The sequence below is a fragment of the Syngnathus leptorhynchus genome, chromosome 1 (assembly GCF_054491065.1).
Source record: "Syngnathus leptorhynchus isolate UIUO chromosome 1, UIUO_Slep, whole genome shotgun sequence".
NCBI classification, from domain to species: Eukaryota; Metazoa; Chordata; class Actinopteri; order Syngnathiformes; family Syngnathidae; genus Syngnathus; species Syngnathus leptorhynchus.
This window is the reverse complement of record NC_141195.1, coordinates 8,328,091-8,349,461: the sequence shown is the minus strand read 5'-3', so window position 1 is coordinate 8,349,461 and position 21,371 is coordinate 8,328,091. Positions and strand designations below refer to the sequence as shown.

At 42.7% G+C, this 21,371-nt stretch overlaps 1 protein-coding gene across 6 annotated transcripts in view; it reads right to left on the bottom strand.

Moving 5' to 3' along the window:
- Window positions 1–875: 875 nt before the first annotated feature.
- The window catches only part of plekhg5b (pleckstrin homology domain containing, family G (with RhoGef domain) member 5b), a 41,538-nt gene continuing 21,042 nt past the window's right edge, over window positions 876–21,371 (bottom strand). For 5 of the 6 annotated variants that reach the window (XM_085928604.1, XM_085928568.1, XM_085928578.1 and 2 more), the window contains 19 exons: window positions 19,386–19,527; window positions 19,139–19,238; window positions 18,997–19,057; window positions 18,485–18,576; window positions 18,174–18,310; window positions 17,010–17,176; window positions 8,836–9,021; window positions 6,960–7,133; window positions 6,297–6,392; window positions 5,908–6,108; window positions 5,550–5,660; window positions 5,316–5,465; window positions 5,091–5,228; window positions 4,739–4,858; window positions 4,519–4,651; window positions 4,129–4,244; window positions 3,895–4,052; window positions 2,520–3,338; window positions 876–2,268 (listed from right to left, as the gene is read on the bottom strand). In XM_085928604.1, the coding sequence (XP_085784730.1) occupies window positions 2,259–2,268; window positions 2,520–3,338; window positions 3,895–4,052; window positions 4,129–4,244; window positions 4,519–4,651; window positions 4,739–4,858; window positions 5,091–5,228; window positions 5,316–5,465; window positions 5,550–5,660; window positions 5,908–6,108; window positions 6,297–6,392; window positions 6,960–7,133; window positions 8,836–9,021; window positions 17,010–17,176; window positions 18,174–18,310; window positions 18,485–18,576; window positions 18,997–19,057; window positions 19,139–19,238; window positions 19,386–19,527 (3,111 nt within the window). In that variant the 3' untranslated portion in view covers window positions 876–2,258. Of the gene's footprint in view, window positions 2,269–2,515; window positions 3,339–3,894; window positions 4,053–4,128; window positions 4,245–4,518; window positions 4,652–4,738; window positions 4,859–5,090; window positions 5,229–5,315; window positions 5,466–5,549; window positions 5,661–5,907; window positions 6,109–6,296; window positions 6,393–6,959; window positions 7,134–8,835; window positions 9,022–17,009; window positions 17,177–18,173; window positions 18,311–18,484; window positions 18,577–18,996; window positions 19,058–19,138; window positions 19,239–19,385; window positions 19,528–21,371 lie in introns of those variants that run through there. The other variant, XM_085928596.1, reaches the window with a different exon arrangement.

The window sequence follows — 21,371 nt, the reverse complement described above, 5'->3', positions numbered from 1 at the left end:
TCAAAGTGCCCCCTTTGTGTTAATCGGACATTTTTTTACAGCATGCTTTGTGACATCTGCCACAGCAAGTGGTATTAATCCTTTTGCCCTTTCCTTCTCTTCCAGGCTGCACGTACAATGTGAACATCATTCTTAGAAAGACGTGTTATTTGAGTCGCATCATTTTAAGTGTCTACCAAAAGTGTTCCATGTCGCACAAACTGAGGAAAAGTTAAATATGTTCCAACCTGATTAATCACTTAGCAGAGGCTAATAGGACAAAGATCTGTAATTACTTCCACACCAAAGCTGCATTTTCATAATTAAAAGCCTGGTGAGGTATAATAAAATAGTTTGATAAAGTGAAGGATTACAACAGTAAATCCTGCACGGTCCAGATGTGAAAATGATGATGGGTGGGATTCTGGGCTTCAGATTAAGGGACAAATCCCACAGGCGGGAGCGTCGCCGTGGTTCCCCCCGCAGTTTAGTGGCTCGTGTGGACTCAACATGCTGTAATCTGCAGATTAGCTGATATAATGAGCTGTAAATACAGTACAGCAAGGCCAGTCGCACTGCCTCAGAGCACCTTTGCTGCCAAGAAGGTCAAGGTTGTTTAATATCGGACCGATCGCTGTGGTCAGGTCAAAAGTCTTGGGACATGGTCCGCCTGCAAGAAATGATGTAAACCTGGAAAGACTGAGCCACCACTGCTTTCCGCTTCCAGATGCTCCACTGAGTTACAGACGGTGACATTTTGCACCATCCCAAAATAATAATAATAATAAAAAAAAACGATGTTCTCTCACCACCTGTTGTCTGACTCCGAAAGGTTTTAATGCTTGATGGCTCCATTAGGGTGGATTAAACCATTAAAGCAGGGATTGCAACACACGTTTGCATTCTTTTTTTTTTTAATTCCGTACGACACTTTTTTTAAGTCAGGAAACACATGATTTCAGTTGGCAGCACATTGGTGGCCGACAAGAAAACTTATTTTAAGACTACGTCAACAAAAAAGAATGTACAAATATTGGAAGCACAACAATATCAACATCTTATTTATATTTATACATAAGCAAAATAACAAAGAAGCATTTGGACCACATTGGAGAGGAAAAAAAAATGATATCAGAATGAAATCATAATATTACATATAAACTCCCATTGAGACAAAAGAAAAGGCCCGAATTGGACTTCTGAAAGAAAACCTAAATTTATCTCTCTCAAAAGAACTGTGGTCAATCATACAAAATGTTTTTTTTTTTTTTTTTCCTGGGATGAAAGTATTTTTGTAATTTCTTTCATGTGAATTATTTTATCATCAAAATGGATCTGGTTTCAGATAAACTTAATCTCTTAAATTTACTTCATTCCCTTAATATTTTACCTTTTTCTCATAGCATTACAACTGTAATCTTGCAACATTGCCCTTTCAGAAGAGCATTTTTTTTCTCTTCAGTGAGACATTAATGCTCCTTTGTATAAAATAAATATTCAACATTAACAAAACAAAAGTAAACAGACAAAATCTTTGCGGTTTGGAAAGCTAAGTGTTAAAGTGTGTTTTATCTCCTGGGAAGAACTGGCACACTCGTAATATTTGACATTCTCTTCCAAACAATTTTCTTTTCATATCTTGCTACAAAAGCAAAAACACGACAGGCAAGAAAAGGTGCAGCCAAGCGACTGTCGTGTGTGTTGCAATATGTCGTAGTGCTGCAAAGCCCTCAACAGTCACTCCCGTTCTGGTCCTGGTCTAGCCCCCCCCCCCCCCCACACACACACCTTACTGGGCAACAAAATCAACCAAAACTAGAAACAAGAACACTAACCAAAAAATAATAATTTTGAAAAAATGTCTTTGGTTGCATGGTCCACTTTTGGTCATTGATGATTCAAACACAAATGTAGTTTTACTCCTTAGTGACTCTTCTTGTTTTCCTTTACAAATGTGCAATTACATTTCCTCTTGTTGAAGCACATCAAAAAGTCTCAACAACACTCACTCTGGGTCTTGTTCAAGAGGTGCGTGCGGACGACCCCTCACGTTCTCTAGTGAAAGGTCAGTGGCGCCCCCTTGTGGTGCTAGGTCCTCTGCAAAGTGCAAGCAGTGAAGGAGTCTCGAAGCTGCTGGCTCCCGGGGGGACGACCGTAGCGGTGCTTATTGTTGACGACCACGTGCGTCGGCTGCCAGGAGCGGCGTTGAGAAAGAGAGGAGGGGGGAAGAAAAAAGACTGAGTGCAGTCATGTCTCCGGGAAGAAAGTCAAGTTGGTGGTTACACCTCTCTGTGGAAGTGAGAACACAAAAAGTAAGTCAAATGTACTCCAATCGATGGATCAATCAATCAAACGAGCCTACTCACAAAAAGTTGGCATATTTCGAGATGAACACATGAAGGCCACTCTAAGCTTTACACTGACAAAGTACTGTTTGCAAATACCAAAGCACAATTATCCTGATATTCCAGCCAAAACGCCCAAAATTTTGGAACTTTTTGTGAGTAGCGTTTCTTGTCTATGTAAATGAGGGCACTTACGACGCGGTAAGCGTAGAGTTGAGGACCAGAGTGGTGCGTATTCGATAAAGCTCTGCTAGCGTCAGTTTTTTGTGCTGCTGCACTGGCGATTTCCTCGCTATGGGTGAAATTTCTCCTGAATTGCAGCCAGGCGTCGGATCCGACTTCCTCTTAGCTTCTCCGTCTACGACGCAAGGGCCGCCCTCTTCGAGGACGGCGCGGCGGGGATCGTCGGGGAAGTCGGCGCCCTTACTCCCGAGCTCCGACAAGCTCTTGCTGTGCACCAGTGAGGACGCGTCCGTCGGCGACGGCTCGGCACGGTTGAGCGAGGGCGCCGTTTTGGCGTGGAGGCGCTGCAGAAGGTTGTCCTCGGAGCGCGATAAGACCAGAGTGGACAGGTTCTGGAGGCAGTGGACTCTTGACTGCACATGAGGACGTCGACGAGGTTTGCACGGCTGGACCACTGACAATTGCGATCCAAGCGAGGCAGAATCCTCCTCTTCTTCGTCTTCCTCTTCTGCGCCATCTTCTTCACTTTGCGGGGGCTGAAGTTCCCTGAGGAGTGACTCCGGGGAGAGTGTACCGTAGGCGCTGTCCATGGACAGAGAGCGACACTGAGGGTCAAGCTCGTCGCCCTCGGGATCCGGCTCCTGATCCACCTCAGAGTAAACGCCGGAGTTGGCCCTGTGAGGAGCTGCGGGACGCTCAACGTCCGACAGAGCAGCGACACTATCGTCGCTGTGTCCCTCGAGGCTAACGATAGCGGCAGAAGGTGTTTGGGATTCCGCCGGATCGTCGACATCCATCACTGACAAAGTCTCAGTGGAACCATCTGATTGACTGAAAATCAACAGAAGAAAATATGTCAGGTTCATCCACGACTCCACATACAAAAAAAAAAAAAATTACCAATAAACGATAAATGACTCATATGTAAATGGCATAAAGCAGCATACTTAAACCAACCTGTACGTTTATTAAAGACTAAATGATCTCCACTGTTTACAAAGTCATCTATGTTGCACATTGCTCAACCAATAGGCCAATAGCTCAACCCAAAGCACGCTTAGGACCGCTACTTCATTTGAAGAACATTTCATGCTGACATTCTCTATGGCACGAAATAAATCAATATAAAAGCAGAGCGTTTATCTATTGATTGATGATTATATTATCTATCAATAGTTATTTCCGCATGCATCTTTCTATTTTATGTTTTAAAATTGTTATATTCGTTTTTACTTCTATTTATTTATGAACTGAATATATGTCTATTTTGTTGTTCTTATATCCATTTACACATTTTTAAATAAAATGTTTAAATTCCATTTTTATACATTTATTTTCACATTTATTTCTCTCTGTTTTTAAAGACAGCATATTTTTCCTCAAGTACCTTAAGTCATGCTGATCTTTGTGCCTCAGACACGGGGAACTCTCGTTGGAGTTGCTGCTCTCATCTTCCTCATCTCGCTCTTCTTCGGCCTCTGTGCAACTCGTCAGAGAATTCTGCAGCCGGATCACCTCCTCGTTGCGGAGCCTCTGGAGTTGGTTCTGTGTGGTGTAAAATGACATGTTAATCAAACTCCTCCCGCCACTTTACAATGGAAGAGATGCTGAGAAAGCAAACCTGGACGTTGCAGACTGCCTCGATCCAGCTTCTCCCCTGGGGGGCGCTGTTGGCTTGGAAGGTGTAGGCGGCCACAGCGCTCCTGAACTCATTGAGGTAGATGAGGATGAAGGATCCTTCAGAGATGAAAGAGGGCAGAATGTTACATAGGTGGATTATTGAGGGTTGGCACAAGGAGGTCCGGCCAACGAGCTTCTAACAAACACTTCAGTATTTCCATGAGGTGACATCATAAGACTGAGAGATGCACTCACAAAGCATGATTTTTTTCCAGAATTAAAAAGTCAGAATAATTTCAACTGCTCAATTTCAAATTCAACTGCTGTTTTTCTTTGAATTTAAAAGAAGATCCTTCGGCTCGACACATCAGAGACGTCAGTGGCATGTCACCTGTGTCTTTTAGCTCCTTGCAGACGACGTTGTGGATGAGGAGAGGCTGCCGGATGATTTTAACCTTCTCGACTCTCTTTACGGGCTTTGTGATGAGCAGCAAGTCAGTGAAAAGGAAGCAGTAGACGTCCATCTATAGTGAAAGAATCAGTCAATAATAAAAAAAAAAAAATACACACACAAGGCCGAAAGATTAAAAGCAGGAGAAAATCGGCTTTACCCGACTGTCTTTGCCCTCCTTCATCCTTAGAGCGCCCTCCAGGTGAAGCTGCCGAGTCTCCTCGGGAGACGTTCCTCTCATGGGAGCCATGAGGTCAAAGTGGTTGAACTCCTTGAGGATCTGAATGGGAACACGTGGATTGTCACCAAATAAAGGCGCATGTTTGGATCAAATCCAAGTTTTGCTATATTTGTCGTTATTTGTTTTTTTCAGGCCTCATTCTAAACTATCACTGAAAAATTACCCTGACCAAAGACACAGCGGTGTCGGTCAAACCTACTGATATTTAAAATTGCAAATCCTGCTCCCACTTCCAAAATCCTGCTGAGCTCTACCGTTGTTTTGTCCTCACCTTCTCCACCTCCTCGCTACTGCCCTCTACTGCTTCGTAGGAGTCGATGCGGGCACATATGGTGGCCAGCCTCTGCTGTTCCTGACGCTGACGCATGTGGGAGTTGATGCTGTCGATGAAGCTCTCCACCGAGGACACCTAGAGGTCAGGCATGACCGTTAAGGGGGTTTCAGGCTTGTTTTAATGATAAATGTGTGATAAGCGTTTATTCGATGTGCCCCTTACCATGCTGCCGATGACATCTCGGTCGTTGGGCTCATCCGTTTTCTTGAGCACGCTCTTGAGCAGGAGAGGATATTTGGTCAGCCGCTGATGAGGTTTTGCTAACATGTCTGCCAATTTCAGACGATTGCACTGCTTGTGCGTCTCTGCCCACTGTCAACAGACAAGAGACTTGTCACACACCACAACACAGAAACAGGAACACAGACAGACCATTGGCTGTTGCCTCTGACTCACAGTAACATAGGTCCTGAAGAGTTCATTGTCCCTGAGAAGTGCTCGCATGTTCTCCATGCAGTTTTCCTCCTCCATGCAGTAGCGGATGTAAGGCTTGAACCTGGAGGCGAACTGAAGACAAACGCAACACTTGGCTCAATACATGCACGGTTAGTGAGGCTGCCACTATCGCTTGATGGTACAGTAGAACTATTGGCTCCGACTAATATGCTGGCCCTCAGGCCCAGTAAATGATGACTGTTGATTCACCAAATATTTGGATTTCCTTAATGCCACACAAGTACTGTTACAAAATACGTCAATACATCAAAGTGACTGTGAAGATGCGGAACACTCTGTTTCAAAAGCTGCAACCCACCGTCCTAAATCCGTGCTCAAGGTCGGTGGGGTCGAGAAGAGCCCGCGCCTGCCTGGCTTTGTCTAACAGGGGGAGCATGACTTGGTTCCAGAAGGCCGTGTGTAGACGCACAATCTCCTGGATGTTGCTGAAGAGCCGCTGGGGTTCCACCTCGGTGAGCAGGCCACTCTCCTGAAGGTTGAGCAGCCCGCAGAGGAAGAGCTGCAAAAACATCGAGAAACTTAACACAGATGAAATTACTTGAGCGCCATGAGTGCGTCACGTCGATTGGCTAATGTTTCAGAGAAAAGCTGCTTAGTATTTTACGACTTCCAGCAAGCGATGTCTGTCATTCAGTGACCTTTGTATGTCTGCGTGTAGATGTACCGTGGTTGTTCTATTGGACTTACATCAGTGATGACTCGGAGTTTTTTAATGTAGGTGGCTTCTGTGTGCAGCAGCTCCCATATTGCCTCCTGTTGGTGAAACTGTCTCCGTGTCAAAGTCTAAAAGACACACGCACAAACAAACAAAACACATACACGCGAGTCAAACTGATCTTAGCCTGAGAAATGTGCACATATCAGACAATGTCAATTTATAGCATGTTATATAATCAGAGCACATGTGTATTGCCAAAGCAATAAATGGCTGGCTATCTTGGTTAGTCATGCACTTGCGCTTGCAATTAACAGCAGTGTGATAATTGTCTTGTAAACATCCTTCTGGGAAATCAAAGAAGGTAAACCATAAGGAGGACATGCAAATGAGACAGTCCTTTTTCTCTTTTCTTTTTTCAGATAGCATGTTTACAACCATTTGTACTACGAGACCCTTCCAAGATGATGATAGTTTTTGGTTTAAACTATCAACAATAAAAATAAAATAAAAACACTTAACAGGCAATTAAATTAACTTTTGGGCCACTGTACAGTTATTCAAAGATTACAGGATGTTTGTCCTGTAAAAATTAGGGAAGAGTATTTTGTTTTGTCATCACAGCAACAGTATGGCATAGCGAAATGGCTATTACCATCGTTGAGAGGTTGTGGATACAAATTTGTTTGGGTTACCTCAGCATTGTCAAGTAACATCCGCCAGCTGTCTTCCAGGACCAAGTCGGGCTCCTGCTCGTCCTCCTCCTCCCAGGAGTCCTGGTGGAAGGAGAGGAGCCGCGGCACCTTGGGCAGCCCGAATAACGTGTACGAGTGCAGCTTGCTATGAAGCTGCTCCAGTCGGTCCACTTCCTGTTGGCCACAAATTTGACTGTTATGATAGAACATGGCGACGCCGGCCGGCCGGCCGGCCCTTAATGTCATAAAAACGAGTTGTGCGCAGGGTGAACCTTCTAACAATGGGCTTCAAAGGAAGAGATGGCAAACGGAAGAAGAGGTCCTTTTACGTAATTATGAAATCGAATTGTGTGCGGGGAGAACATTCGAACAATGGCCTTCAAGGCAGGGATGTCAAATGAAATGAACAAAGGACGACCAGGGGTCATATTTACATGATTGCTCAAAGGTGTGTGTGTGTGTGTGTGTGTGTGTGTGTGTGTGTGTGCGTGCGTGCGTGCGTGCGTGTGTGGTTGGAGCAAATATTGAGTTGCAAAAGGTCTAGGTCCCGCTGGAGGATCTCAGACTCTGGGGAGGTTAAAGGGGCCGGACAGGGTGAATAGACACGAGCCCACCCCTGACAGGTGACTGACAGATTGTGTCTCTAGCTGACGTTTGTCCCTGGGTGGGATGTGAACTCACAAGGGGGAAGTAACACAATGTTTTTATGAGGGCTTTGTTGCAAGCAAGGTTTAACTGCTATTTAGGACCGTCAAACACTTCCATTCTCTGCTCAGCTCTTTATTCTAAAGTCTAAATATTTACACATTTGGATAGGTTATTTATTCCCACGTCAACAAAGGAAAGGACAACAAAGGAGTTCTAGGGCCATAGCAGTCAAATTAAAAACTGGGTGTGACCAGTAGTCATTGTCAGATTAATATCTGGCAAGATCATTGAATATTTGTTACAAAGAATTTTGGTTTCATTTTGCCTAGGAAATCTTTCTCAGGAAAATACACCATCACATCCAACTGTTAACGCTGACAAGGGTGATGATTTGTCAAACATTAACTTCATTGCTTCTGAAACTTACTGTAAAATCCAATAAATAACATGCACATGTGTATCATATGACCTGCACGCCCACAATCTGCAGATGATCATTGTTTTCCAAAGTAAAAGCAAATGTATTATTTCAATAACACACAAAGAATCTACCGTTTCTGCTCATGGAGGACAACAGAAATCGGTGGTACTGTTGAGAGGCTCAAATTCCAAAGATTTGATCAATTTTAAGTGAAGGTATTAAAACAAATAATTATCCAAATAATTATTGATTTGATAATGGCTTAATTTATTATTGTTTTGTTACATAATTTTGACTAGCTAACAAAAAACTAAATAGTGACCATGAAATGCCTTGATTTAGACAAAGGTACTATTAAAGAATTACCAAATTTTTATGATAAGACATTTGTGTGCATCACAGTAATTTGAAATGAATATAAAAGATCAAACTTTAATTTAAAACAACGGCCTTCTACTGTTACACTACAAACTTTCATAAAGAAAATAACCAACGTCAACGATTTCATTTTTAACGTGAGGGACAAGCAGTACGGAACATTTCCTCTGACAACTCATTTCCAAACGTGCTGGCAGGAAAATATCTGAGCCAACAGTATTTGGAGGGAAATGATCTCACCGCCAGCACCATTGAACTCCTCCCTACTGTTGCCTTACTACAGCTTTATTGTAATGTTTTCTTTTCAGTACCAGCAAGCCATTAAAACCAAACAGGAAGTTGTCACACGGTTGCCTTGGTCTGCTATTTTTTAAATTTCTGGCCAACTAGATGCCGTTATTGGTCGAAGAAGAAGCCATGCGGGCTTACCTTGCCGAAGGATGCTGCTGTGGCGTTGGAGCTGAAAAAGCCACTGAAGCGGCTGGCGGCTCGGTTCTTCCAACTGTCAGGACCGGAGCCGGGCAGCGAGCCACCTAGCTGCCCGAGCGTATCTGGTGTGGGAATGTTGGTCTCCCCCAAAAACTCGGTCATGTTCTTCCTCCGCCGAGACTGACCCTGCGGGTGTGGAGAGGACGGAACTTAGCAAGGAGAAACTTGGCAAAGAACATCACGGCACTTTTTCATGTAAATCACTGAATGTCCACTGCTTGACAATTTAGACTTTTTAACATTGAATCTGAAGCCCCAACTAGTCTAAAAACAGCATTCTGATTAATATTGTGTTTGTGGAATATGAATTAAGCAGCGACATCCACCCGTTTTTATCCATCTCAGGAGACGGCCATATTGCCACTAGCTGTCGATTGATCATTCATATTGCTCAGGTGGCTGTACATTCGTCTTCAATGTCAAATTATTTTAACTTGTGCTATTCATTGTTACTAGCCGAGAGAAGCATTTCCAACTTGCATGTATCAGTTTACCATGAGATGCCATTGTTTGAAAATAAAACAACATTTAACATTTCAAGTCATTAAGCGGACAGATAGACAGACAGTACACGGTGGTCACAGGACAGTGACAATAGAAGAAAATGAAAGAAGTATTCTCCTCATCTCTCGGGAAAACAGAAATGTTCCAGGTGGATGAATGGAACGAGGGAAATACATAAAGGGGAGACACAAACAGGAAGTTTTCCGGGGAATTTGACGTTGGAGATGACATCAGCAGGGCCATTAAAGCAGTCAGACACAAACAGGAGAGGGAAGGACGGCCACTTCCTTGCAGTGAATGCTCATTACATCACAGAAAGGTCGCTCCATTCCAAGACTGACCACTCATAGCCCCCCCCCCCCCCCCCCCCCCCCCCCCCCACATACACACACACTACCCCACTATTGTTATCCTGTCAGCATGCCCCGCCGTGCACCCTTCACTTTACGAGCACCAACCGAGCAAACAAACAAGGGCCGCCGCCGGCGTATCTGAGGAAGCACTTGTTTTTTACCGCCGCAGTGTCAGTGATGAGGAATCTATCGCTGGGGGGGTCGGGGAGAGAATTCCCCCCGCACCTTCAAATGTAGTTTCAAGGACCTCACATTCCACAACGTTGACACCAGCAATGGAACAAAGCGACAATTCCAAACAAATTCCTTTGCAGACGCAAACAAACACCAGAGACACGTTAGTGCTCAAAGCTGATTGGGTGAAGGCTTATGGTCAGAGCCCAGGAGGAGGTTGGTGCATGGACCACTAAGGTTTCGTGACCTTTCCACAAGATAATTTGTTAAATGGAGAATGACCCCCCCCACCCCCCACCCCCACACACACATACACAAGAAAAAGACTGTTTTGATTTTATATTTATATTAAACCCCAAACTGTATACTGTGAGTCAGAATACGACAAAAACTTTGGGAAATGGAACAATTTGATGGCCAAACAAGCCGATCACTTCTCAAATCAAGCAATTATTCACAATAAGCAAAAAAAAAAGAAGCTGGATCACAAAAACCTGAGTGAACACACAATTGTAAATGACTCTTGTTTTACAGCCGATGGTGTGATTTCATAGCTAAAAAAAACAACAACAAAACCCACTGGACTCCATTCCATTCACGCAATTGCAACAAAGAGCACCTAACCCTACAAACGAAAGATAAGGAATAAAAGGCAACTATTGGTAACTAACAAAGAGAGAAATGGTCATTTTCTTTGTGAGGGACCCTCAGACCGAATAAGAAGGTTTTCAGGGACTAATGAGGTAAGACTGGTGGAGACCTCCACCAAATCGGTTTAAACTATTACCAACATTTCAGAACTTCCTCCACTTTGTCTGGGGGAAGAGTAAAGACATTCAGTGCAACAAAGCGACAGTGAGAACCACTTATGATGATTTGTTTGAATAAACCGACAACCTTGGCATGTCAAACGCGGACCCTTCCTGCCTCCATTTTGGTCACCTCCATGCATTAATCTCTGATTATTTAAATAAAGCAACCAAGATTATGAGCAAAAGAACGATTGCTCAGCAAAATTAGAACTTCTTAGCAGCAATACATAAGTGATCCTTGTAGATGTAAGTCATTTTAATAATAATTGTGCTCACAACTTCAGCAATTAGTAAAGGAACATATGGAACCGTTTGTTCTCCTCCCCTGACAGTTAAACTGAATACAATCTATTGATTTCTGTTGGGGTTCAGAGTTCACATTTGATGATAATGACGCAAACAAAGCCTTTGAAAAAAGAAAGAAAGAAAGAAAGAAAGAAAGAAAGAAAAAGAAAAGGAAGAAGCAAAGGAAATTGAGGAAATTCTGATTAGTGTCCTTCTCCACTCACCATTGAAGCCAGAGGCATGTCAAAAGTAACAAAAACCATACTGATCCCTGAAATGGACTCATGGGTCGCAGCCCATTCTGGAACCAGCTTTCGCACTTTTTCTCCTTTTTAAACTCTGTCCTGCATCCAGTCGACTCGCGACTCTTGTCTACCTGGAGGGTTTACGGTCCAGGACCCGGTTGGAGTGGCCACAGGGTAATGCCGTTCCACAAAAAAATTATTATTTTCCTGACGAGGGGGACGCCCAGGCGGTGTAGCGAAGCTCCTGGCTGCTTGCATATCATGCGGACACTGGCATGAAGTCATAGCAACCAGGAGGATCCTGCCTCATTGTGTTGGCCAGGAAAGAGGACGCGAGGCAGCAGACCCCTGCCCCCACACCTCCCACCGGAGGGAAGAGGCTGATTTGAATATTTGGAGGCAACAGCTTGCAGTGCTATGATTAAAAGAATCATGTTTAGTTGAAACCATGCATGGAGCAGATTATTTATTATTTCTTTCCATTTGTTTCAAAATCTAATTTATGGCCATTCAACAACTCTGAAGTTTTGCTCACTTGGCTAACTGTACCTAAAGCATTTGTGAACCCGACGCCTGGCAGTGATGTTCCAAGCCACAAAGCCTCCATTTACAGTAAGAAAGCGAGGGGGGGGGGGGACCTTCCAGGTTAATGATATTAAACCTCACTTTCAGCCTTATCTTATCAATGGCCATTTGCAGCAGTAACCTTGGCTGAGAAATGGGAAAACACTTACATGGGAGAGGACTGTATGGTAATACTTCCCCTCCCCCATCACTGATAACAATTCTCCTTGATCAGGCAGGTTTGATTAACGATGGGAAAACACAACACTGCAACGTTCCCGAAAGTTTCAAAACACACATTAGACACTGGCCTGCACAAAAATGTCCCTTGCACAACCAGGAAATGGATGTGACAGCAAATTCCCTGCTGTGAACACATGCGTCACACTGAAGAGCTCACACAAACTGTTGACATGGTATTAGAAAAAAAATCTGGGTTAACCCAGTGACTCTTAATTATTTTCTGTTTCACCCTTCAGGATGAAGAAAATACCCCACCTCTCCTTGGTTACTATAAATAAGATCATTTGTCTATAATATTGTTAGAAGGACACCACTGCATAAACATTGTATCTTTAACTGCACATCTCCGGTAAAGTAAATATTAATAGCTAATTTATTATTGCCTACCACAAAGACTAATCCATAGAGGGATGATTGAAACTATCGATTTATTGAACAAAATGCTAACAAAGTGACGTAAACAAAAGTACATTCTGAGCACACCTACTGGTAGTCTCAATTGACACTGTCACTGTACAATACAACAACCAGGAAATAGACAGTACCGTCTTCACATGTCAACTTACACATGACTGGACGGAGCAGACCGTCCCTTTAAAGTGATACGCCTTCACAGTCATACTTAGAAAGGTGTCAAATGTATGGATGGCGGCCCCATGTGGACCAAACTCAAACCCGCACTTCACATGCATTTATTGCATTTTGTGATGGCAATGAAGGGTATGCATGACTTCACTATCCCTACTTGTTTGTAACAAGAATGGTCTTGAATTAAAACCGAACAATGATCCAGGAATTACTGTATAACAAATGTACATACCTTTCTTTTACAAACTTTCCGAATGATTTTTAGACATGCTACCAGTTTGCCTCCAACCACATAGTTATTGGGCTCTGTAACCAAATAGGTTCAGCACTCGCGAGGATGAAGATGTAGTGTGACTGCCGTTTGTGATGGGAGATCCGCAGGGTAACTGGTCAAAAGGTCAATACTTGTCCCCATCGTCACCACCAAACCAAAAGATGCGGCAATGACGCCGTTTCTGCTTGAGAGCTTTCTAATCGGTTTCATAAATAAAAACAAAGTAAACATACTGACTACTACAGGTTGTTGATTTTGTCAGACAAATGTGGAGATAATGAGAAAACTGTTGACACAAGTTAAATAATAGGAAAAATGTATTTTGCATAACGGTGCTTTTAGTGATACACATTTTTAAAAAGGAAACTTAAAGCTTGATCACATTTCAGCAGTGGTCCAGAAACAAAGATTACTGGAATTATTTACTCAAATATTTGCTTTATTCAAACTAACTCTGGAAAAAAAATACAACACAAGCATTTGATATGCACGTCATTGCCAACTTCATTTTTGAAGGTTTGCAAAAACAGGTTTTAATCTCGTTGTCTGTAGGTAAACATTTTCCAAAACGCCAATAAATAAAACAATTTCCATTGATTGTCTTGTGTGAACAGAATTCATTGACTCGTGAAACAACAACTAAGCAAGGCTCAGTGCCTCTCACCTGACAGTCATTTGCTTGGTCAACGTCCGATGGCGGAGACTCTGGGATCTCCACTTGAAGAAGGTCCCAGCTGTACCATGACGTCAGGCGACTATAGCGCATCATTTAATTATTCACGCAAATCAATATTCAAATAATTCTCTTGGGAAGACAGCAGTAGTTTAAAACTGAAACTGAACTAACGCGACCTGATCCTGCAGGTACGAAGTGCTACAGGCCGAAGGTCACGCATGCACTCATCCCCACCTAAGGGTGTCGGGAGATCTCTTTTGTCCTACAGCACGCACGCAACACACACACATACTTCTGCTGCTCCACCCACAAGACGCAGTCAACATATTAAACTACACTAAATTTTTGCAAGTTCAATTCAGCAAGAGAAAAAGGAGAAAGTCAAAATATTTAGTGTGTTACACTTGAAACACACACAATTGATAATTTATCAATATTAGATTTCACCATTGGCATTATCATTTTTACCAGAGGCATGAGGAGGAAAACTGAGCTGCAAACTGGTCATATTTTATTTAAGATTTGAGTAGGGATGGGCAAGTACCAAAACCAATGTAAAAATTAGAAGAATAGAAAATTGTCATTGATCATTCATTCATTCTAACCCGAACTCATTCTTTAAAACTATCTCTCATCGTTTTTGGGGGATTTTACGTGTAAAAAGTACTAGTTGCTTTGGTGGTTGGTACCGGTAACTATTCAAGAACTGAGTACTTGTCCCGGTATCGGTCCCAAAAAAAGTGATATCGAACATTCCTAGTGTTAAGTATGTTTTATTAAGCCATTCACTAATATGTCTATTAACAAATTCTATTGTCGGTATTAGACAGCGACTCATTGGAGAGTGAGTCAGATCAAACGCCGCCAAGAAGACATGTGACCGCCACTCAAGTCGGTCATTGACATGCAAAATCATCCACACGCTAGCCAACGTGCAACCCAAAACACTCCCATTGTGAGCCATCAGACAAGTCTGATAGAAGCTGTCAAGCTCTGTAGAAATAACATGAAGCGGATTCAAGAATTAACTCCATAGTTTGGGGGAAAAGGAAGTTAATGAAGACAATTGCTTATACACAAAAGAAATGAATACAATAAAACCGAGGACAGAGTGTCTAAATACTTTCTTTCGTTGGCCACACTCGTCAACGTCTTATCACTCACATGAACTTTACACGGTCGTGAAGACTGCTGTTTTTTTTTTAAAGTAATATTTCCAAAGTCCAGACTTTATTATGAGATAATGGTAACCACCTGCAATGCCAGTACAGTAAAACTAGCCAGGGAGTTGGCCATTTTGGGACATTAGCTTGTATTACAATTGGTTTTCAGAGGCTGAATCAATTTAAAGAAATTCTCTTTGAAACTATGTTTTATAAATGGGACAAACTACCAAACGAATACCTAGTTTCTGTTCTTGACACAAAAAGACAACTCGGGGCCTTTTGAGAGGGTGGGACCTGAAATTACAGACTTAGCCAAATTTATTAAATTCTGCTAACTCTGACAATTCAGTCCAAGTGCTGTGGTTTCAGTAAAGCGCATAACCTTTGAGTGTAAACCGCTAATTTAGTTACTTTTTGCATGCGAGCTAAAGTTGAACTTGAGGTCACTTTTAAAAAGATAAGTCACTGCCTTTATAGGAATTATCAAATAGTATTTCCGGAATTTGTCTTGGACCAATCAGATTGCTCAGATGAAGCTCCCTTGTAACATAATCATCCAGCTCATCACAACCTTGAAGGAGACAATAACAAGCAGCAATTGACTACGATGGAGTCTTAATAAAGTATAAACAAAGAGTAAGCCAGTAGAGAAGTGACCCAAGAGAAACCTAAAGCTAGGACATATTTCAGCAGAGCCCAATGGTTCCACAACATGGAGGTACTTGATTTTGAGGGGCAATATACTCAAGTTCATTCATCAAATATTCATTCCCCAAAAACGGCATTATAGAATATGTACCAATTATTAAAAGAAAAAAAGTCAGGTTGACATGTCAAAAACTGCAATCTGTTTATGTAATATTGACCCCCCCCCCCCCCATTGGGCTGATAATTAATATAACAAATATTTTGTACTCATTTCATGAGTGTTTTCCCTGTTTCACTGCAGCTAAGAAGGTCATTTTAACAACTGGCTAGCCATTTCTACATAAAAACAACTCCCAACTGGATGACTAGCTGTAAAATAATGACTGTCTCACAGTTTACAGACACAAAGACAATGACATATCCCATGATGCAACGGGAGGTCTGACGCTACTAGTATCAAAGAGACTTCCTTAGCAACCGGGATGTTTGTGTTTTGTTTCGGTGTGTGTGCGTGCTTGCAGAGTAACTTTCCAGACTTGCAACTACAGCTGTCAGAGACATTTTTAAGCGTTTTACCCTGCCCAACTCAACATTGATATTAGCACCCACATGCATCATCAGTCTGAAGAAATAATAGGACCACATTTCAAACCTTCCTAATATGACTAGGAGCTTCTCTAAATTGTGTCCTGTGTTTGCTAATACACAAGGATGAAGATCAAGTATTGTTTTGGGGTTGGTATTTTATACAGGTTATCAAACTTTTTTGGACAGTGCAGTAAGTAAAAGGCAATAGTAGCGTTGACGTAACGCAAAACCCTATTTAGCGGCTTTGGTGTTTGATGAAGCTTGGCTCGTTTAGTTTAGTCCTCCACAGATACAGCCAGTTATGTGAAACCTGTATTTTTTTCTCAGGGCCAGCAGGGGGGGGTCTGGCTGCAAGGGAAGTAGGTGATTTGCCAATACCAGAAAATGTTCGTTATACTACTACCTAATGACAATAAAAATATATTATTATTGCTGAGATATTTTCCTGAATTTCTTAGTGAGTTTGGAGTTTAATTTGGTGGTATCTGCCACTAGTGCGACATTTCGTGAGGGAATTTGTAGATGTGAAGCTATTTCTTTTCCCAAATCGGCCAGCAAGTTAGGCATACAAGGTCTCAAGAAATTATGACAGCAGTGTTGGTACAGAAGTGGCCAAAGTAATGTGAGATTTAATGCTAAACTTAATCCAAAGTGACATGCTGGGAAATGAAAGCGAGTTGTTCATCTTCAGGAAATAGAACTCTCGGTCCATGTGACAAGGGTCATTAGGTAGCATCAACTTGATGACTCAAGTGTCCTACTTCCACACCAGAGTGAAGCGGGAAGTGGACTTCAAAGTTTTATATCAGGACAGGCACCCGAAATTCACAAACACAATTCCAGACTTCCCCTGGGGAACATACTCCTCGGACACCGAGGTCATGACGGGATCACCGACGAGGGATGCGATGGCAAGAAAGAATGATGGGAGTCCAACAATAGAAGATGAAGTGATGGAAAGAAGAGAAGGGTGTGTATGTGTGAAATGACTCACCAATGGATCGGCGCCCTCGCGACGTCCCAGAGATCCGTGCTCCACCCTCTCATTCGCTGGTGTGAGGATGTATGGGGTCTGACTCCCAGCGGGCTTCATGTTGGGCAAGCTCAGCGACCTCATGTCCTTCACCCCCTGTTCCACTTTTAGTTCGTCGCCAGGCCGTGCTTCAGGACAGAAGAGGACCATTCAAACAGAAGCCAAGTCGAACATGTTCTTTCAAATATATTCTATGCACCCTCACTAAGCAGCTTTCTGATTCTTTTTTTTTTCATCTAAGGCAGCAGTGGAAACACTTGCCAGTGACTGAAATTAACATCATCGTGCCTCAGGGCTCAGGTAATGACCAATCACTGCTCAGCTTGCCAACATCTCATGACCAAACTCAGAAAACTGGGGGGGGGGGAAAACCCCACTCCACACAAAGATGTTTGATGTTTGAACCTCCAACCTGAGAACTGAGAGGCAGGTGTGGAACTGTTCTGCACACACACGCACAAATATAAAGTGGTGAAATAAATGGAGTGAGGATCTGCAGGGGAGTGAGGTCAATACAGCACATCAATAACTAGGTACCTCTGGAGCCTTTGCTTTCTCTGTAAGAATCCATACACACTATATTTACTTTGTCTTGAATTGTTTTGTCTGTTTGAATGCGACCATATTTAGCTCCGGGCCTGAGCTCTGCTGCTTTCTTTTTATCAGGGTAGACAATCTTTGTTACAATTACCCTATTTTTCTCCAGCGCAGATATAAACGAGAAGAAGGTGTTCCACCTCTCCTGTTAGCTTTATTCACTTTAAGGAGTCCACTCCTTTTCCTCTTTTAGTCAGGACAACGGGTGTGAGAGGAAACTGGTCCATACAGATTACCCTCGTTGTTGTAAAGGTCAGCTCAGATAAGAGTGCATATGTCAAATACACCACTTGGCATTGAATCAAAAGGCTTCTTACTTTCTATGAACAAAGTGGTATTGTTGATGCCAGTGTCACGAGTCATTTTTAGATTGGTAAGAACAATAGCATCTGGCAGACAGCAGCTTTTGGACAAACACAAACATCATTTGACAGTTTGGACTCCAGAAAAAAAAAAAAAAAAAAACCTTCAGCCAGTATTAAAAAATAAGCAACTAATCAAACCATGATAGGACTGTGGTGCCTTTACCTTTGACTTTGAGGTAGTGTCCGCCAAATCGATAGGCCTCAAAATTGAGGGACAGCGGCGTGTTGGACTGATCCAGGAACAAGTCGACACGGGATAGCTCGATGCCGTTCCTCTCAAACACTGGACCTAGAACCTCTCTGGCACCAGGAGACAAATGCCATTGAAATAATTGGGGAAAACGAAACGTGTTAATCCACAAGGGTTCCTCCATCTGCATGATCTTTGCAGTGATTAAGTGGTATTTCAAATATGGAACACCAGAGTTGGGAGCAGTACTGTGACAGGTATGAAAACAGCAATTCCAATCTCACCTCAGGGTTTTCTTTTTCATGGCAGGCACTATTTCTGTGTTAATATCTACGTTGAGGTCAAACTTAAGACTGAAGCACTCTTTGCTGGGGTCCTGAAGGAAGAAAGGATATACACACTCTTAGCTTACACAGAAGCTCCCCTGGCGACACTGTTGATGTAGCACATGCGAGCTCTTAGCACCCCCACAGGGAGGCTCATGTGCAGTGCACTCTAGCTTTAAGCCTCAGGGCAGCTAAGGAGAGAACCCCTGGCAGCATATGCCCTTAAAAATGTTGGGTTAAAAACAACTCAATTTGGGGTTAAAAAAAAGGGCAAAACAACTCATTTTTGTACAAAGCAACCCAACAAACAAACCAAAGTTGGGTCAAATTGACTCAGCTTTCTGGGTCGGTCCAATTTTTAACCCAGCAATTTCAAGGGTGTCATATGCAAAAACCGAACGTATGCTTCTGCCTGGTGGGTTTTATGGTGCTGCGCACAGGAAGTGCCCTGAGTCAGGATGACGACATACATCAGTGTGTCTCCTCCTTGGCTTCTTCTTCACCAGCTTCATACCCCCAGTTTTCTTCTCCCTGCAAATAAGGGACACTTGAGTTAAAAGGGAAAAAAAAAAAGTGTGATGATATAATTCTAATACGAGGAAGGTTACCAACCCGCGGTCACTGCTCCCTTCATCTTCTTCTTCGAGGTCGGAGGGGGCGCTGGTGCGTGGGGGGCAGGATCGCGTGGACACGTTCCGGGCCAGGATGGAAGCTAAAGAGGGAGATGGGTGTTGTTGAATAATAACAATACTGAGTCTAAGTACCATATCATTGCCATGCAGTGGAAAATGGCTTTCTTGCTAACCAAAATGAATTAACGGTGATCAAATGATGGGAGAGTGAAAAAAATGCATGCTACCTTGAGGTTGTAAGTCAAATCGGGGGTGCCGGTCAAAGTGCATGTTGTCGTTCTTCTCCAAGTGGGAACGTGAGTCACATGACTCACACAGGTGTAGGGGGCTTTTGCTATTCAGGCCTTGGCAGTCAGGGTGGTGGCAAACCTGTAGATGACAAATGTATACATCCAAAAAAGAATTATATGTCAAACAGTCAGAAACTGGACTCAAGCAGAATAAAGTACAAAGCAACTATTTAATAAATCCACCTTTGGCAACACCTCAGCGATTTAAATGACAACTGATTCCTAAGATTTGGAGACTCCAACCTTCCCACCATCTGTTTTAGTCTGTCAGCTTTTCACCTCTGAGATCGGCTTACTAGTTCACAATCCAAAATGGCCACCCAAGAAATGTTAGCAAGCAGCCAGGCTGACTACGAACCAGCTTTTTTTTCTTCTCCAGAGTCCAGACAACAGGCAGCAGAAGGCTGCAGGATTAAGGAGATCTGTCTCAGACCAGACAGATCCAACACTCACCACCAATCTAACCCCGTTGACCTCTCCTCATCCCTCACCTCGAGGGGTGGTAGGCTGATAAACTCTAGGGGGCTCTTGCACGCCTCCACCACCATGTGCGTCAAGGATGCAAGGATGTATAGTGAGATATAATGGAGATCCTGCAAATGAACTTCCTGCTATTGTGCTTGAGCAGATTCTGTGCTTCTGCAGATTCTGTGCATGCACAATAGTGTCGTCACCAATGCCTGTTGTCAATCGGCTCTTCAGCAATACGTTAAATGAATTTAGAGCTTTTTTTTTTTTTATAGTCGATATATATCGATCATTTAATTAATTAATCAGATTTTAAAACAAGTTTTGATTGCTCAACCTATAATCGATTTTTTTTTTTTTTTGTCCAAATTGACAGTGCAGAAAATGCACAAATTCATTCAGTTACCGGTGTGGTCAGTTAAATAATTTGATTAAATTAACATACTTTACACGATACATTATGGCAATACAGGAGTAAGAAAATGTGTGCGCCGCAATACTTACAACATTCTATCTTATTTTTATGCTCATGTTGACTAATATGACTTAACTAATCATCTTAATTAGATAGAGGGGGAAAAAAAGACATACCCAAAAGTGATTTCATATCCTCAAGTGTGACTCCAATGACTTCACAACCAAATGAACAGGAAGTAAAAATATTCCACTTCCTGTCAAAGAGGACGTAGTCCATTGACATCACGGGAAAAGGGCGAAGAACCTCACCAAGCTAGAGTAAAACCGTGTCTGTGCGACACAGCTCCATGTCTGCGTTGAGTAAACGTCCGTTTGGCCACCTTGCCAGGCGGCTAGCAAGCGTCCCCCACCTCATTAATTAATAATCCCCTCCTCTCAATGTCTAGCCAGGTATAATCGCATCTTGGAGGGGGCAGGGTGGTTAAAAAAAAAAGCGGAGGGGAGAAGGATGAGGGATCCCACTGAAAATATAAAGCAACATAGGAAGGAAAAAAACTTTCCACCAGAAGCATTTGGGAAAGAGTTTCTCGCCTAATCTTGAGGCCTAATTGGTGCCTGTGCTTTGTCAAAACCATCTGACGGTCCAACAGAGATTAAACAGAGCTGCTCGGCCCACCACGAGCCAGAACCTCCTCCTTCCCTTTCTCGTGGCTACGACCCCTCCCTTCCTCTTCTTTCCAGCCACATTCACAATGGATAGGCCAGACTGAGCTGGGCCCTGAGTAAAGTTATATTTAGAAAGACACTGAAGTAGTTCTCATTGAATGTGTCCGTGTCCAAAAACGATTTACTGTACTCTACATGAATTTTGTTTTCCCTTCAAGGTGGATTCCATTTTTTTTTTTGCTATTTGATTTATTTCAGAAATGGTCTAAGATGTGCAATATGTTAATCTGCTCAATCAGGAATCTTAAAAAAACAACTGCATTTTGTTTTTATTTGATGTATTTTGAAGAAGAACACGTCGATTGCATTGTC